The sequence below is a fragment of the Manis pentadactyla genome, chromosome 6 (genome assembly GCF_030020395.1).
Source record: "Manis pentadactyla isolate mManPen7 chromosome 6, mManPen7.hap1, whole genome shotgun sequence".
In the NCBI taxonomy this organism is placed as follows: Eukaryota; Metazoa; Chordata; class Mammalia; order Pholidota; family Manidae; genus Manis; species Manis pentadactyla.
The window spans coordinates 25184271-25203793 of record NC_080024.1 but is presented as its reverse complement, the minus strand read 5'-3'; the positions used below and the strand labels follow the sequence as shown (position 1 = coordinate 25203793).

The following is a 19523-nucleotide window of genomic DNA, read 5'->3' as shown; positions in this document are numbered from 1 at the left end:
TTTACTATTTTTAAGATCAGATATGTGGCTCATATTTGTGGCTTACGTTGTACTTCTATTGGACGTGCTGCTTTAACCTATATTCACCTATCTTAGAACTTAACTGTAAGCTCTTGATTTCCAGTTTCAGGGTCACCTAATGCATTTTATCTCCCAAATCACCTACCATGAGGCACTCATAGTATGTTCATGCTAATGATTCTCTAGTGAAATTCAGAAGACTTATTTCATGAAATTTCTATCTATATTTGTCTCATTATACATCATGGCTGAATAATGTTCTCTTATTTTACACATGAAAATAGAAATCGTAAGGGCTAAAACACTTGGATAGATTTTTGAAGGTCTTTATACTTTAACAAAGAATTTTATCTGTAATGCCTGTGGACTAGTATCTTACATTACCTGGGCAGAATTACATTTCTCAGCTAAATATAATTAAAATAAGCTATCCTGTAAGAGAATGGCTGAATTTGTACTTACAAATCAGAAGAAATATCATTGTATCCAATTGGAAAAATGTATCACATTCTCCTCTAATGAGTGATGAACGAATCTGAATCTTTTGCTTCCATTCTCAAGTTCTGATTTTGATTTGATTAGCTATCACCAACCTATCAGCCTTTCACATCTATTCAGTTCACCTCAGTATCAGTATATCTTTGATGAGTTATTGGTTCATAATTATTCTCCTGTAGATACTGGTTATGGAGGTAAAAAAGAAAAGAATGAGAAGCAAAATGAAATGAAGTATATGAAAATACTTAGCCTACTGCTTAAAATGACACAGGTGATCTCTAGAAGTCTATTTCCATTCCCTCTAAGATGAAGGTAAAAATTCCTTGGTAATGACATTATAATTAGCTTTGGTGGCCAAATGTCTTTTTAATTTTAAAAACAGTGTATGTAATATCATATCTAATACCAGAAGATAAACCTGAATATAAAAAAAATCCTAATCTGTTCTCTCCTCCTTCAAAAGGGACTCCAGGTGGTCTGTGAAACATTTCAGCCAGATTCCATCTCACCCAAGGCCACCATTTCAGGCTGCCACCGAGGAAACTCCTTTGATGGAAGTCTGTCCTCCCAAACATCCCAGGAAAGAGGCCCGTCACATTCCAGGTACATAGTTGCAATGTTAGAGTCAAAAAAGTACCCCAGTCACCAAAAAGTAAATATGCATCTTTAGCTGCTTGAATAGCCTCTGTTCCTTAGAATGTATAAGTACATGATATATGTATTCAAATTCTTGATCAAGATATAATTAGATTTACAATTCTAGAAGTGTGGTATGAACGGCTCTCATTTAAACAATCATGGGTGGGAGTGGATAGATGTGTTTGATTTAGTGAGATGTCTGAATTAAATAATATTTTAAATATTTAAGTTCAGAAACTCAAATGATGCTATCAAAAGATTATATTGCAGGGATGTGAAAATAGCTGCTTTAATGTATAAAAATATTTTATTCTAGCAGATCCCTGTATTACAATGGGTGCTTCTGAAGTACTCACAGGAAATTGAAAAGTCTGTACTTTGTAAATATTCCAACACTGCCCCTGTAGCTTGTGTGAATTTGGTGAATTTGCTTACAAATGCCTTCCCTTGGGACAAACGGTAGTCCATTCCTCTTATTCCCTGCTGAGATGATGGAAGCCCGGATTCCTGAGGGTTGCTTTTGTACCCAACTCAAAATTCCACCTAGAGGTGAGACTCCCTGACACCATTTGTATATCCCTACTTTCAGATGAGGTTACTGTCTAGTTGGTTGTATTTTAAAAAATAGTTTTATTAAGGAATAATTTACATACCATAAGCTTGACCTGTTTCAAGTGTATAATTTAATGATTTTTAGCAAATATACAGAATTGTGCAATTATCACCACCATCCCATTTTAGAACATTTTTATCACCCCAAAATATCTTTCATGCTCATTCTCAGTCACTCCCATTTCCACACCCTGCTCCAGATTTTCAATTAAGATACTTTCTGTCTCTGTATAGTTTCATTTCTGGAATTTTCAAATAAATGGAATGATACCATATGTGGTCTTTTGCATCTGGCTTCTCTCACTTAGCATAAAGCTTTAGAGGTTCATCCATATCACAGCATGTACAAGTAACTGATTTCTTTTTATTGCTGAATAGTATTCTATTGTATGGATGTATTATATTTTGGTTTTGATGGGTTATTTCAACTTTTTGTCTGTTATGAATAATGCTATGAACATTCACACACAAGTTTTTGGGCAGGCATATGTTTTTGGTTAGATAGCTAGGAGCAGAATTTCTGGGTTGTGTGGTAAATTTGTTTAATTTTTTTTTTAAACTGGCAAACTTTTCCAAAATGGCTACACCATTTGATATTACCATCAGAAACACATAAGGATTCATGTCTCTATATCCTTGGCAGCACCCATTACTGTCTTTTTTATTATAGTCAATCTAGTGAGTGTGAAATGAGATCTGATTGTGGTTTTAATTTACATATCCCTAATGACTAATAATGCTAAGTATATTTTCATTTTAGCTTTTTGAATATCTTAATTGGTGAAGTTTCTACTCAAGTCTTTTGCCCAAATATTAACTGGGTTGTCTTCTTCTTATTGAATTGTAAGAACTTTTTATATATTCTGGATACAAGTCCTTTATCCAGAAAAATATATATATATATATTCACAGGTATTTCCTCTTAGTATTCGCTTGCCTTTTCATTTGGTAACTTTTAAATGATTTACCTCCTTCTGGCACCAAAACTAGGCTACATGGGTATACTATTTTTTAAAGATTTCTTAGAATTGTTGAAAGCATGAAGTTCTATAAATATAATTGCCTTTTAACCAAAATACTACTATCTTATGCTTTAAAAAAAGTAATATGTAGAGTTCATCTTTGTGTCTTCATTTTTCATTTTATAATTCCAGTTGAATGATCTTTTGCTGATTGATATTGAATTATATGAGCAGAGACTTTTTGTGTTTATCCACATGACTTGTTGTACTAGGTCAATGGTGATGATGAACACTCAAAATCATAAAATCATATCATGCTTAATGTGGAAGAAGCCCTATGAGGATGACCAATCCAGTCTGATGCAGCAATAATTTTAACTACCGAAACACCTTCAGCAATGAGGAATTTAGTTTTCTCAGATGTAGTTCATTTCATTTTTAGATAGTTCTACTTAGTGGTGTGTACTTATATTCAACCAAAGTCTGCATTTCTATAGTTTCTGTGTTTGGTTCTTGTATTAGTTTTGTACTGCTGTGTAAAAAATCAAAAAAATTTACTGGCTTAAAATACACATTTATTATTTCATAATTTCTGTATGTCAGAAATCCAGGCACAATTTAGCTGTGCTCTTTGCTTCAGGGTCTTACCAGGCTGAAATCCAGGTGTCAGGATGGGCTGCATTCTCATCACAGGTTTGACTGGGGAAGATTCCACATACAAGCTCCCTCAGGTTGTTGGCAGAATTCACCTCCATATTGCAGGACTAAGGTCCCTGTTTACTTGCTGGCTATTGTCTGGGGGCCTCTCTCATTTCCTACTGTCTGCCTATAGTTCATTGTCATGGGGCATTCTCCATAGGCTGTCTCACAACATAGCAGATTACTTCTTTAAAACCAGCAAGGGAGAGAAATTCTTTCTAATTCCAGTAATACTGAGTTTTTAATATAACATAATCACAGGAATGACATCTAATCACCTTTGTCATATTCTATTGGTTATAAGAAAACCACAGGTCCTGACCACCCTCAAGAGAAGAGAATTATAAAGAGTGTGACCACAGTCCTTTTGAAGATGTACAGCCTCTTCCCATAGTAGCTTTCCAGTTGTTCAAAAGTGACTATCATGATGACCCTACCACCACCAAAGCTCCTCTTTTATTTGATGACAGTAACTCACTCATAACTTTATCAAGGCATAATTATCAGATTTGGGCTAAAGACAGTTGCTTAGGACAGACTAAAGAGAATAACAGTAGGAACTACCTTTATTGGACATCTTTAATGTGCCAAAACCAGAACTAATATCTTTATATTCCTATTATCTAAATTTTCATTTATTCATTTCTATATCTTTTAAGCGTATGCTAGACATTAGGGTCATAACAGTGTCAAAATTCTGTGCTCAAAGAGCTCATTTTCTAAAAAGGTAGACAGATGAAAAAAAGAGTAAGTACAAAATTGATTGTAGCTGACTCTAGAAGTATGAAGACAAAAGCAAAGTGAAAGGATGAGAGGCGGCTCTTGTTCAGAGCAACCTGGATGATATGAAGGGGACAGCGTCATGAAGTTCTGGGAAGAGCAATCCAAGCAGAGGGAATGGGTCTAAAAGCTCGGAAGTGGGAATAAGCTCTGTGTACTTTGGAAACAGCAAGAAGGCCAATGTGACCAGGGTTAGTGGCGATCAAGGGGGTAAGTAGTAGGGAATCAGGTCAAAGACGTTGTGAGAGATCAGATCACATAGGAGCCAAGAGGCTGGGGTAAGAAGTTTGGGTCTTGTTGCAGGTGTGATGAATTTACTCTTACTGCAGTTGTTTGAGCAGTGGTGCAGCCCTAGCTGAATCACACTGAGATCACTCCAGACGGTTTATGGAAAATAGACTAGAGGAGCAACAGCAGATGCCGAGACTTAGTAGGAAACCACTGTGATTGTGCAGGTGAGATAGGACATGGCTTAGTCAAGGTGGTAGCAGGATAGGAGGAAAGACTGAGATGAGGCTGGATTTGGGGCACACAGAATAGAGCTGACAAGACTGGGTGTGGAGTGAGAAAAAGAAATCAAACATATCTCTGAGGTTTTTAGCTCAAGCAACTACATGAATGGTGATTAAATTTATAAGATAAGGAAGGCTGAGAAAAAGGTATATAAAAATATTTTGAATGTCTGCTTCCATTGTATCTCCAAGGCCACCACTCATCCTGCCTGGAGTACTGCAATCACCTACTTATTAATCTCCTCTTATTCAATCCTGCCACCTATACAGAACACACAGAGTCTTGGAAAAAATTAATCATGCAACTCCTACACTTGAACTCTTTTAATGACTTTCCATTGCCATCAAGATAAAATTCAAAATCCTCACTCTACTACCCCTCAAGGACCCCTGTCATCTGGCTGCTGTCCTGTTCCCTCATCCAATGTTACGCTACTATCCACACTTCAGTCGCTGAACTCAGACCCTTTTTGAGATCCTAATGTGCACTCCGCTTCCCCTTAGCTCTGGGATTTAGAGTATGCTATTCCATCTGCTGGATTGTTCTTCCGTCTCTCTTCACTTACCCAGCTCCTCATCCTTCAAGACTCGGTTTAAATATCATTTCCTTATTCCCAGAGAGGCTCTGGCATATGTTTAACACTGTCACACAACTGTTTTCTCTTACGGCAGGAGTGGCAAACATAATTTAAATACTTGTGTGATTACCTGTCTAATAGCTATCTTCTTCATGAGGCTGTAAACTCCACAAGACAAGGGACCAAGTCCCTTTTACTCATTGCTCTACTCTAGTGTCTAGCACACGAACCTTAGGGAAGGGTACTGAAGAAGTGAACGAGTTTAATTTTTACAACAGCCATGCAAAGAAGACAGTATTCCTCTTTTAACGATGAGGAACTGAGGCATAGAGAGATTAAATGACTCACTCAAGGACACAGAGCTAGGAAGTGGAGGAGCTAGATTTGAGCCCAGTCTAGCCAATTCCTTGCTCTGCTGACCTCTCCCAGGAAGTTTGAAACTCAGTCCTTATTTATTCCTTATCTGATGGCTTCTTGAAGTATTTTAACCCTGCTGGTCACTAGGCGCTTCCTTACACTTTGTCCCTTGACTTTCCTCATGTTACACTTTATGGTTTTCTTCTTACCTCTTTAACTGAACCCTTCCAGACATTTTCTTCAGCTTTCCTTCCAGGGCCTTCCTTAATTTGTCTTTATTTCCTACTAAGTGAGATATTATTATTAAATGTAAGATCAGAGATGTGGTTTTCATTTGCTCATGTGTCTTCAGCAGACTTACCAATAAAACTAGTTGGGGTTATCCCAGTGTATCAGTTATCTATTGCTGCACAGCAAATTACTCTGACATTTTGTGACTTGAAGCAACAAACGTGTATTATCTCACAGTTTTTGAGGCTTATATATTCCTAAGCAGCTTAGTTGGGTTTTGTGGGGTGGCGGGGCATTGTTGTTTTGTTTTGGCTCAGGATCTCTTAGAAGGTTGCAGTTAAGATGGTGGCTGTGACTGCAGTCACCTGGAAGCGTGACTGAGCTGGAGGCTTTGCATCCAAGAGCATCAGTACGGGCAGGTGCCTCAGACTCCTCCGCGTCTCCCTAGACCTGCTCATGATACCACAGATAACCTGCCGTAACATGAATGAGAGACAAACGCGGTGGGAAAGGGAGAAAGGTCTTTTTAAACTGATTTCAGAAGCAGCATACCACCATCTCTGCTGCACTCTATTGTCTCACACAGACCAACTCTGATATGTCTTAGGAAGAAACTATATAGAGGCGTGAGTATCAAGAAGCAAGGGTCACTGGAGAGATCTTAGAAGCTGGCTAACACAGTCTGCCCTCTGGCCCCCAGTGATTCTCATCCCTCCCACGTGCAAAATTCACTTACTGTCACCAAGCTTGCCTCAAATCTCATCCAATCACAGGGTCAGGTCAAAGTCCAGATCTCTTCATCAATATCAGATCTAGGTGCAAATGAGTCACCTCACATGTACAAATTGAGTATAGTTATTTTAGTATAGCTCCTTTCCATCTGTGTACCTGTGAGCTAAAGAGAGAAGTTATCTGCGCCCAACACACTCAACACACGGAGGTGGAATAGGCATAGGATAACTGTTGTGGACACACCTATTCAAAGGGAAAACATGGGAGGCACTGGTCAGAGCTAGACACATGTTGGACGCTTCTTGATTTCTTGGCTATGGCTCTTAGCTCCACCCTCTGTGCTATTAATTCCACCCTCTAAATCTATCTTTCTTGAAAAAAGAGTCTTCCTATTTTGGAGTCTGGTCACAACAAACAAGAATGAAAGTAATGTCACCATCATTTTATGTATGATAATTATTATGACTATATCTGTATACTTTCTTTATATTAATTAGTAAGTAACCTCATATTCCTACTTCACTAATTCTGTTCTACACAAATTCCAGAAAGTTTAAGTCATTTCAGACTATGCTTTACCTTGACTTCTAAAAATTATTAAAACCAATGTCATGTGAAATCTTGAGGTCATAGAATATCCAGGAGCTAATGTTTCTTATGTAATTTTTCTCAACTGTAGGAAACATTGAATATTTGCAAATATAAATAGCAAATGATATTTCTTTTCTCGGACAAAAGTGTTAATGACTCCAATCTGATTTGTCTGTAAAGAAGACTAAGCCAACTATAATATCCAAGGTGTCGTCTTTGTGGAAGGACCTTGTTTTTTCCATTCCCTCACATTACCACACTCAAACAGCTATGTATATATGCCCTCCTTGACACATACATTCATGCAGTCACCTGCAGCACACATACACCTACATGTGTGAATTAGACACGGATCAGTAGCAATTTAGAAGAATGCATTAGGTCTTCTGTCTGCCTAGCTGCAGTGGCTGGTTACCATGGTAATGATGCACAAGGCAGACCTTTCAGAAAATGCTAATGTTAATGAGTCTTCATTGGAGGAGTTTATGTATTAAACAGAAATGAGGAGAACTTTAATAACAAAGCAATGCACACGTCCTAGGAACAAAAGCTGCCTGCTTGTATCAAACAAACCCAATTCATTATCTCTTTGGCCCTGACCTTAACTGAGCTGAGCATCACTCTTTTCTGAACTCTGCAATCACTGAGCAGGTAGCTAGTTTTTTTTTAATTAATGGGAGATTTCCTCTTTAATTACCATGTGCGTAGACTTAATTTCTGCTTCGTTAAAGACTGCGTCGGGTCAAGACTGATTTCCACTGTTCTCTGCCTTCATAAATTGTTATTTCTAGAGTGCTTTCCTCCCTCGAATGCTCTCTGCTGTCACCTACCAACCCCAAATGTAAGTTCCTTGAAGCCATAGTTACATGGAAAATATATTAAAGAAATTCTTTCCTTTGCAACAATCTCTTTTTGTCATAATGTATTATTTATTCTATGCATATTAAAGTATATGCTAATTATAGAAAAAATATAAAAGGCATAAAATATTTTTTAAAAAGTAAAAATCATCTGTGAACTCATCAAGTAAATATAAACATTATTATTTTTTGTATACATACTTCTCTTCATTAGTTTCACATATAACATTTGGAATAAAAGTCATATTCACATTTTCATATCATTTTTCATTGTTCATTTTCTCCACAATATAGCTCATAGACTATCAGAGTTGGAAAGAGCATTTTTGTCATATCACACAAAGAGCTGCCCCCTACTATCTTTATCTAGCTATGTAATTTTTTCTTACATGTTAATTAGTTAGAGTGTTGGTTAATTTAAATGCCTTTTATTGGTTACTTAATAGCAAGTTGATTGATTATCTAAATGAAATAAAAATATTTAATGACCATTCTTGCTTGTGAGGACTCCCCTGGCCCCAGTACAGCTCACACTTTACGCCAAATAAACTAGTGCTTGAATAACACCTGGAATGAAGGTACTTCAGCTTGTAAACACTCGCTACTGAATGCTCTGTTAACTTCACTGTTGTTTCAAATGGAGTCTTAAATACTGAGCAATTGAAATGTAAATTTACTTAACACATTTGGGATTATCTAAATTGTAGACTCGTTTTTAGTGTCTGATTGCAGCCTTATCGTGTCGGGGGGAGTCTGGCTGTTGAGCAGTCAGTCCGCTGTCAACTGAACTGACATGATCTGTTAGTAGTGGTTAATGACTATGGGACTCAACTGGGCAGTTGGTAATTACTTTCATTCAGATAAATTTTGTGTGAGGAGAAAGACTCTGGCACCCTTAGGTTCAAAACTGTCAACATATCATTCCAGCTAGTGTTTTCACATAGGAATTGTTTTGGACATTGGCTTAAAAGTACAAAAGCCAAGTCTTAAAAGTTTCTCTAGGGCAGTTGTCCTCCAGTCTTATTAAGAGTTACCTGGACATAGTGGTTAAAATGACGATTCTCAGGTTCTTTTCCCAGCAATTCTGGTTTAGTAAGTCTGGGGTAAGACCTGGGAGTCTGCATTTTTAGCAATCTCCCTCCTCCCTGTTCCCTTTGCAATTCTTAAGGACATAATCCATTGCTAGCTCATTATCTGGAATGCTACTCTAGGGATTTGAAGTAACTTTTGAAACTCCTTAATCTAATTTACAAACTAGAAATATTCAGAGGCACTGAGGTGTGGGTCAGAACTTAAAGGGTAAAAGGTAGGTAGTCCAATGGGGAAAAACAATTCTGTTGAACTACTACTTACTCTTGCTGAACTGCAGCAGCCTAGTCAAGAAAACAGTTCTCACAGACTCTTACAATAAGTCAGATGATTGTCAGAAGTGCTTAAGGACTTAAAATTACCTAGCTGGTAGGCAGCCAGCCTCATATTTTGTCTTTCCTGTATAAACCCAAGGGTACAGCACTGAAAAAAAAATCCTATTATTCTACGTATAAACGGTAGGCTGACAGGAGGAGTGGGTGAGTCCACGCTTTTTTCAGAAAAGAAAACATCGTGGCGTCGAGTGAAGTAGGAAGGGAGAATGGTAAAACCTCAGGAAAATGGGAGAAATGAGAATCAGAGTCGGTACTTCCCTCTTCTGGGCTTGGGGACGTAATTAGTTCGGCCTCAGGAGCAGACAGTGGCACACTGGGTAATTTGAGAGGAGATTAAAGCAGGGCTGATTTATAGAAGCTTGCAGAGGATGTAGGGAAACAGCAGGAGTGGGTGCAGTACCGCAGGGATAGAGCCCAGGCGGACGCCAGCTCTGGGCCTGAGCGGGCAAAGGGAGGGAGTGGCGGCAGAGACCCCGCGGGAAGAGGGACCACCTGGGTCACAGCTCCCATCAGCCCTCGGTCACGGGGCCGGCCCCGGGCAAACCTCTGGAAGGGAGGAGCCTGGGAAAGAAGTCATTGTCCTTCTGCCTCCCAGCCTCCTGTGCGAGCCTCCTTTTGTCAAATCTGGTCAGGAGACAGAGGCACGGGAGCCCTTGGTAGCATCTCTACCAATCAATCTTCTAGGATGAGGAGGTAGAGAGCGATGGAGAGTGGATGGAGTTAGAGGTTGACGGCAAATAAAATGATGTTCTTCCCAAGAGGGGAACTTTATTTTTGAATCTAGCTCACATGCTTCTTATGAAAAGTCAGCAACTCACCCAATTCTGAAACTCAGCCTTTTTATTAAAATGATTACAAATGAAAATTTAGATAAAATACAATGAAAGAACAGGCATAATGCATCATCCAGGGGATAATAAGACTAATCTGTACAAAACTATATGTATAACTATAAAACTACACACATAACAGATGTACACACACATATATATAATATATGTACAGTATTTTATATAAATGTATGTGTATATGATATGTAAAATTTTATATAAACTATACTATATATAGTGAATATATGGATACACTTTATGTATATATAAAATAGTAGATATTTGGTTCATACTGATAAAGTCCAAAGTCTAAACTAATGTTCTCCAAAGAAACACACAATACAAACATCTAAGTGTTCAGTTTGATGTCTTTTCACAAGTGAATACACCAAAGTAATCAGCATGCAGATAGAACACTGTAAGCCCTCTGGCCTGGTACATCATGTAACACATAAATAACATTTGTTAAATGAGTATTTGTACCAGCATTTATTTGCTCATTCTCCTTGGCAGACTTTCAGAATATTCTCTAGTTTTTTAATATAGCAAACTTGCTGCAATAAACACTCTCATACAAGTCTCCCTGTGTAAGGGGCAAGAGTTTCTCTGAGCAGCAATCTCCCTTGGGAATGGAATTTCTGGATCATAGGGTAAAGACACTTTTAAATTGACTAGATATCACCAGATTGTACTGTGAACGTTTAACAGCAGTGTATGTTTCCATTTAGTCTCATCTCAGCCACACTTCCTATCTTCAGGCTTCTATATCCTCACAAATCAGGTGGTGTGAAGGAATTTCCCACTGTGGTTTAAGTCTACATTTTCCTGATTATTAATGAAGTGGTATCTCTCTCTTTGGTCTCTCTTTAGGTTTTCCATTTAGTGAAATTTCCTTCCATACCCTTTGCACATTTGACCTGTTTGTCTTTTTCCTACTGCTTTATAAGCCTTCTTTATTAGAGAGAAGAATCATACTTTGTAAGCTAAATACCTTGCAGTCATCTTTTAGATTTTGTAGACTTCACTTTGTTTTTTATAGAAGTTTTAAATTTGAATATTGCCCAGTTATTCAATATTCTTTTTAAGTAGTTTGGGATGTTATCTTCTTTAAAAATCTTTTCATGCCCTCGGTCACAAATATTTTTTTCTGTTTCTTCTGTTTTGCTTTTCATACATCTTCAGTCCAGCTGTAGTTAGCTTTTAAAATAAAAATACGGTAGTTTGAAATAGGAATTTTTTTTTCCCACATAAATAACTGAAGTTTCCCTCACCATTTCTTAAACAGTTATTTTCCTGAAGATTTATAACTTTATTGTATATCCAATTTCCATACATGAGGGTATGATTTGGGGTTCTGAATCTGCTATAGCACTCTGTTTACCTGACTTTGTACTAATAGCCTGTTGTCTTATTTTTGAATTTTTGTTATTATTGAGAAAATCATGTAGGTATGTTCTCTATAGTCTTTTTAGCTGGTGAATTATTTTAATACATATTCTAATAATAAACTGTCCTTACATTTTGGGAAAAAGTCAATTTTTACATTGCTAAATACAGTTTGTGAATATTTTATTTATTATTTTTACATCAGTGCTTACAAATGAGAGTGGCTTCTGATTTTCCTTTCCTATATCTGTATTTGTCTTGTTTCAGTAGAGAGTTTCTGCTAGCCTCATGAAAAGAATGTTTCTTTTATTTCCTCTTTGGATTACTTGGTATAAAACTGGAGATACCTGTCTCCCTAATGTTTAATGGAATTTGGCTGTAAACCTGGGCTTGGTGTATTTTAAAAATGAATTTTATTTACCACATTCAGTTTTTACAGTTTGTGGGTTTAATTAGGTTTTCATTTCATTTCATTTATTTGGTTGAATAAATACATGTTTATTCGAACTTCTAATCATATTGTTCATAGTGTTTTCCTTTTATCTGAAACCATCACTATATCTAGTTATGTCTGTTTTCAGTTATAACACTTTGTTCATAACTTCTGTATTTCTTAAGTTTTGTCAAAGAAATAATGTTTGGTTTTGTTAATTCTGTCTACCTTAGTCTGATATTTTATTAATATGTGCTCCTATTTTGTTTCTTTTTTCCCTACTATTTGGGATTTTTTTTTTTAACCTGTTGAGGTATATGCTCATCTCATTATTTTTCAGTATTTCCTTTATCTTGATATAAGCATTTAAAGCTCTAAGTATACCTCTAATTACACTCTAGCTCTATCTCAACAAGTTTTCATATGTGAAATCATTATCATTGCATGTAATATTTTTTAAATTCTCATTATGGCTTTACATTTGACTCATGAGTTATTCTAAGTGTGTTTCTAAGTATACTAACTGATGAGAGCTTTTCAATTTCTTTTTGCTATTGATTTCGACTGGGACTTCACTGTGGTTAAAGTACCAGGCTTATGTGAAATGTTGAGTCTTCAGTTTCTTTTGAAACTTGATTTGTAAATATTCCAAGGTACAAGAAAATAGTATAAAGTATATTATTTAAGTCTCCTATATTCTAACTAATCTTTGTATTCTTGATCTATTATTTGTTGAAGTGTGTGTTAAAAATACCACTATTGTTATTTATTTGTCGATTTTCCCCATACACATCTCTCAGGTTTTGCTTTAAGCATTTAAAAGCTTTGGTATTAGGTATATGCATGTTTGGAATCAGTATAGCTTCCTAAATATTTTTTCATTTAGCAATATGTTGATCATCTTTATATCTAATAATTTTTTACCTCAAAGTCTACGTTTATTATTGCTGACCCAACTTTTAGTTAGGTTTGCATATCTGTACCCATTCTTTCCCTTCCCAACTTTCTGTGCCCTTAAATGTTAGCATTTTCTTTTGTAAATAACATGTGATTAAACCTTGCTTTTTAAATCAAATGTGACCATTTTTGTCTTTTATGAATATACTCAGTATTTATATATTTTGATAACTGCCATTTTAGATTTATATCTACCATTTTATTTTGTGTTTTTTATTTACTCTTTTTATATGTTTCTTTTTTTCTCTTCTTCCTATTAACTGATTACTAAATTTTCTCAAGACTCCATTTTCTTTCTACTGGAAGGAAACTTTGTTTCTTCTATATAATATCACTGAAAGTGTAACATTTGCATTTAACTAGTGCAACTCAAAATTAAATAAAATCCCAACAATCCTTTTGAACAGCACAAGAACATTGAATCCTTCAGCTCCATTCCCTCTCTCTTGTATTGTATATTGTTGTATGAGCCCATGGAATCATAACCACAATCAAAATAACCAACATGTCCATCGCTCCCCAAAAGTTTCCTTGCATCCCTTGGTAATTTCCCCCTTCCCCCACCCTCCTCTTTCTCCATCTTCAGGAAACTGCTAATCTGCTTTTTGTCACTGTAAATTAGTTTGCAATTTCCTAGAATTTTATATAAATGAAAATATACTCTTTTTTGGTCTTCTTTCACTCAGTATAATTATTGAAAAGACTGATAGTTTTCTCCTTTTTATTGCTGAGTACGAGTCTGTTGCTTAGATGCACCATGGTTTGTTCATCTGTTCACCTGTTGATAGGCATTTGTGTTGTTTTAAATCTGGGGCCATTCCATTCTTATTAACTTCTTCTCTATTCCATGATTTTAAGAAATAACCACAGTGTTTTTCTAGTAAAATTCTCGTTTTATCTTCTTGCATTTAAATGTTAATCTATCTTGATTTTATTTGGTGAATAAAATTTGGTAATTTAAGATAGGCTAAATGAAGTTTTTCTAAGTCAATTATGCCAGGGTTATTTATTGATTAATATATCCTTTGTACTATTTTATGTATGACCTTTTTTATATACTAAGTTCTTATAAAGATTTGAATCTTTTGTAGTTCCACATTTCATATCACTGAACTCTTGTCTATTCTTAAATCAGCACTACAGTGGCTAAATATTATTGTTGTAAAACACAGATGAATATCTGGCAGTTTACACCCCACACTTTCTTTTAAACTTTTCTTGATTATTCTCAATTTTTCATTCATTCATCCAGTTAAATTGCAGAACAGTCTTCTTGATTTATAAAAGATTAATCTCTTTGGAATTTTGGTTGGAATTTGTGGATTTATAGTAAGGAATACGTATTTGGTCTTTGTCCCCATTTCTGGCATTGAGCTCCTTAAACCCTTAGATTTCCTAAATTATGAGAGCAACAAAGGTGTCTTTTGTTATGTTAATGAAGTGACTTTCAGACTGTGCCTGAGGTTAAGGACTGGTTGCCAGGGAAACCAACTAGGTTATCAGAAGGTTGGATTTCTGATAAGAGGTCAGTCCCACCCCTCTGACCTCTGGGGAAGGGAGAGGAGCTAGAGGTTGACTCAGTCGCCAATGGCCAATGATTAATCAATCATGTCTATGCAATGAAACCTCCACAAAAAAAACAAAAAAGGAGAGGGTTCTGAGAGCTTCCAGGTTAGTGAACATGTGGAGATGCATGGAGAATGGCAGGGCATGATAGCTCTGCTCCCTTGCCCCTTACCTTGCCTATGTTTCTCCTCTGTCTGGCTGTTCCTGAGCTACATCCTTTTATAGTAGACCAATAATGCAGTAAGTAAATGGGTTTCCTGAGTTCTGTGAGCCCCTGTAGCAAATTAATTCACTCCAAAGAGAGGTTCACAGGCACCCCTGATTTATATAACCTGTCAGTCAAGTGACAACCTGAACTTGAGAGTGGTGTCTGCAGGTCAGCAGGGACTGTGGGACCACCAAACTATAGAGGGTCAGACAGAAGCCCAAGTGACAACCTGGGCTTATGGCTGGTGTATAAATTGGGAGAGGGGAGTCTTATAGGACTGAATCCTTAACCTGTGGAATCTGATGCTACCTCTGGGTAGATAGGCATCAGAATTGGGTTGAGACACCCAGCTGGTGTCCAGGAGAATTGTTGGTGGTGTGGGAAACTACCTCCTTTTCCCACACACGTATGGAAATTGGGTGCAGAATACAAAAGAGAATTACATCAAATTTATGGTTTGTTTTGGGAGAATTGACATCTTTATAATGTTAAGAATTTATCCTAATGAGTATAGTTTGTTTCTCTGTTTATTTTTTAAAAAAGTTCTGCAGAATTTTTGTGGTGGTCCCCAGGTGCCCCCAACTTCCAATGTTACCACTCTGCTTAGTGTGGGGGTTGATTGTGCACTCGTTCCTAGTGGACCCTGATAATGGTTATTCTTTGTGTTTGCAACCATAATATAAAGCAATGATCGAATCTGTGTTGAGTGTTAGATATTCCCTCCCTATCGCTGATACCAATTGATGTTAAATTACATTTCTTTCCACAACTTTTTGGAATAGATGTTACTCTTCAGCTTATTAAATCAAATGTTGCTTAAATTTGAACGTATTAATAAATAATATTGTCAATCTTATTCCTCATCATTTTACCCCCCAACCCATGAAATTTTATCTATTTCTTCTTATTTTGAATAGGCTCTTATTTTCTTTCCATTTTCAAAATGTTTATTGCTTGTATGTACAAAAGCCTTTGATTTCTCCAACTTAATCTTGAATCCATTTCTGAAATGTATTCCTTTATTCAAATAAATGGAGATAGGCAATAAGCAAATAAATAAAATATAACTTCAAGTCATGCCACATGCTATGAAGCAAATTAGAGCAGGGTGATGGGTAAAAGGAGAGAAAGGCTCTTCCACACAGTATTTGGGGAAGACTTCTGAGGCAATGACATGAGAACAGAGCCCAGATACAGTCTAGGCCATGGGAATAGAAATTTCCTCATAGAGAAAAGCTCAGAAGCAGGCACAGGTTTGATGTATTCAAGGGTAGTAAGAAGGCCAGTGTGGCTGGAGCCCAGCTACCAGATGTATCAGGATGGGTCCATTAGAGAAACCACACAGTAATAGGGCAAGTGTAATATGGGGATTGAAGTATAATAGGATTGGTGTATTGTAATAATGAGGGATTGGCTAATAAGAAGAAAAGACAACTCTGAGGAGTATAGGAATAGCAAATAGAATGGGGCAACCACCCACCAACATTAGGGCTCTGACAGAACATCCAAGGAAGACACCCTCCTTCCCCAGGATTGAGATTCTAACGCTGTTGGAGAGGGAGGTCATGTTCCGCTTGATAGCAGAGAAGTCTCGGTGATGCCGCACCACGGGAACCTCCTGGAAGTCTGCCCTCTGGAATTTGTCTGAAATCTACTCTTTTAAGGTGCTCGGGGAAGCTGTTCCTGGGGAGGTGTCTTAGTAGAGGCACTTTGCTGCATCACCTCCAGGGCAGCTTTTGGCTACTGGGTGCTGTGGCTACCGTGCACGGGAGTAGCTGGGCACAGGAAAAGCTGTGAGTGCTGCCGGAGCCTGGTGCTGGGAGACACACCCCTGCTGCAGAGCCTGCGTGCTGGGGAGCTGCGGGCACCTCAGGAGCTCAGCACTAGACAAGCCCTGGGCACCGCTGCGGGAGCCTGGTGCGGAGCAGCCGCACACAGCGCAGCAGTGGGCCAAGCAGCTACACCGGAACCAGGAAACAAAACCTCTTCCATTCCCTCTACTGACAAAGCTTAACGTTAATGGAAAAACTAACTTAAAGGACCCAAATCCATTTTCACAGACAAGCAAAAAAAGAAGATGAATTTGGAGCTGAGAAGCAATAAACGAGTGACCAGCAGTGATAGACACAACCAGATCATGTTGACCACTGTGAGACACTTGCACTTTATTCTAAGGATGATTTAAAAAATCCACTGGAAGGGTTAAGGCAGAGGAGTAGGGGAATGAGAAGCAATCAGACTAGTAGAAAGTAATTACAGTAAGCCTGTGAGGGGTGCTGGTGTCTGAGGAGCTGATGGGAGTGGTTGGAAAGACAATCTATGGGACTTTCTGATAGATTGAAATTTTAGCTACCTAGAAAAGAGAGAATCTCTAGCATCACATAAATGGGCACTTAGCTGATGGTAGAAAGCTCTTTATAGGACTGACAATGCAGTTAAATAATTAGTATTATAGTACCTTATGTGATTGATTTTTAACTTATATTTAGTTTGCTACTTGTCAATTAAAATATTCAAGAATATTAGACTACCAGGTAGCACCGACATTCAAAAATCACTGTACATAGGCGATTGCCCCTCAGCAGGCCAGATAATGCTTCTAATTAGAGTAGAAATTAGCCAGTGTAATGTGTGCTTTGATAAGGGAATAGAAAGGCTATGAAAATGACTCACAGGGCACCAGACCTGGTGTAGGTTTATATATTTGAACTTTTTACTGAAATCCACAGTAAGAAATACATTTTACTCATGACTCATGTCAAATATGTAAAGTGGAACAAGTTTCACCAACCATATAAATCCTTATTCCGTTTTTTTTTTTTTTTTTTTTTTTAATAATTATTTTTTATTGAAGGGTAGTTGACACACAGTATTACATTACATGAGTTTCAAGTGTACAACACAGTGGTAGAACATTTATATACATAATTCTAGGTTCCAGCTATCACCCTACCAGGCTGTTACAATATCTTGACTATATTCCTTATGCTATACCTTACATCCCGGTTACTAATTTATTTTACCATTGGAAGTCTGTCCTTTTTTTTTTTTTTTTGTGAGGGCATCTCTCATATTTATTGATCAAATGGTTGTTAACGACAATAAAATTCTGTATAGGGGAGTCAATGCTCAATGCACAATCATTATTCCACCCCAAGCCTAATTTTTGTCAGTCTCCAATCTTCTGAGGCATAACAAACAAGTTTTTACATGTAGAACAAATTCTTACATAATGAATAAGTTACATAGTGAACAGTACAAGGGCAGTCATCACAGAAACTTTCGGTTTTGCTCATGCATTATGAACTATAAACAGTCAGTTCAAATATGAATACTCATTTGGTTTTTATACTTGATTTATATGTGGATACCACATTTCTCTCTTTATTATTATTATTTTTAATAAAATGCTGAAGTGGTAGGTAGATACAAGATAAAGGTAGAAAACATAGTTTAGTGTTGTAAGAGAGCACATGTAGATGATCAGGTGTGTGCCTGTAGACTATGTGTTAATCCAAGCTAGACCAGGGCAATAAAACATCCACGTATGCAGAAGATTTCTCTCAGAACGGGGGGGTGAGGTTCTAAGCCTCACCTCTGTTGATCCCCAATTTCTCACCTGATGGCCCCCCTGCGACTGTGCCTGTCTTAGGTTGTTCCTCCCTTGAGGAATCTTACCCGTCTCTGGCTAACCAGTCATCTTCCGGGGCCATACAGGGAAATGTGAAGTTGGTAAGTGAGAGAGAAGCCTTATTGTTTGAAAAAGTTAGCTTTTTACTTCTTTGCATATTTATGCCCTGTGGCTTCTATGCCCAGCATTTGTCTTGAGGTATCTTTACCACTTGGAAGAATTATGATACTCGGTAAATTTGATATGAGGCACGAATTCTATTTAAGGGTTGTAATTAGGAAGGAAGAAGAAAAGCTATAGAAGTAGCAGGCGGAAGAAAACTTGGGAAGATTGATTATTTCTTTGATATATCTTCTTGTAGAGTAACTTCAGCATGTATAGGTTTTAAGCTACTACTTAAATTGCACACACACATTAACATAATAGGAGTATAGTTACATAACCAAAGCATATCTGTAATTACCAGCCATCTGCAGTGAAACCAAGAAAACCAGTTAGGCACCTTAGGCATTTGTGAAAACTTATCTATGATATGGTGGATATTGTCCAAATGAACTTGAACAGTCTGAGAGAAATCAGACAAATTAAAACAACCCATTCCTGGGGACTGTTCACATGCCATATGTTCTTTTAACAATAAATAGTTTGTAGTTGTAAGACTTTGGAGCGCTACAATTTGCACTTCTCCAAATTCTTGGTTGAGTTCCAACAGTATAGATCCAGTCCAATTTTGTTGTTTTACTGTATGCACAGGCCAGCTTAGATATCTCCTTCATTCCCATGGCAAGTCCAGGAGCTGGTGGGATGAGTGCATCTACAGCTGTAGCAGTGCGTGGATCTTTGTTGGGGTTTTTTGATGATCATCTTCTGGCATGAGTCTTCCAGAGGGTGCAGATGTTGGAAGTTCTTTTTCATATCGTATCTTAGTTCATTTTCGGGGTAGCCCAATTAGGCTTTGATCCTCTGTATAAACACAAACAGACCCTTTGCCTACACTTTTATATGCCCTTTATACC

At 37.3% G+C, this 19523-nt stretch overlaps 1 protein-coding gene across 18 annotated transcripts in view; it reads left to right on the top strand.

Annotated features, from left to right (window-relative positions):
- UNC80 (unc-80 homolog, NALCN channel complex subunit) overlaps positions 1 to 19523 on the top strand; it is a 244565-nt gene that overhangs the window by 24118 nt on the left and 200924 nt on the right. For all 18 annotated transcript variants that reach the window (XM_036926837.2, XM_036926834.2, XM_036926833.2 and 15 more), the window contains exon 7: positions 983 to 1122. In XM_036926837.2, the coding sequence (XP_036782732.2) occupies positions 983 to 1122 (140 nt within the window). The remainder of the gene's footprint in view (positions 1 to 982; positions 1123 to 19523) is intronic.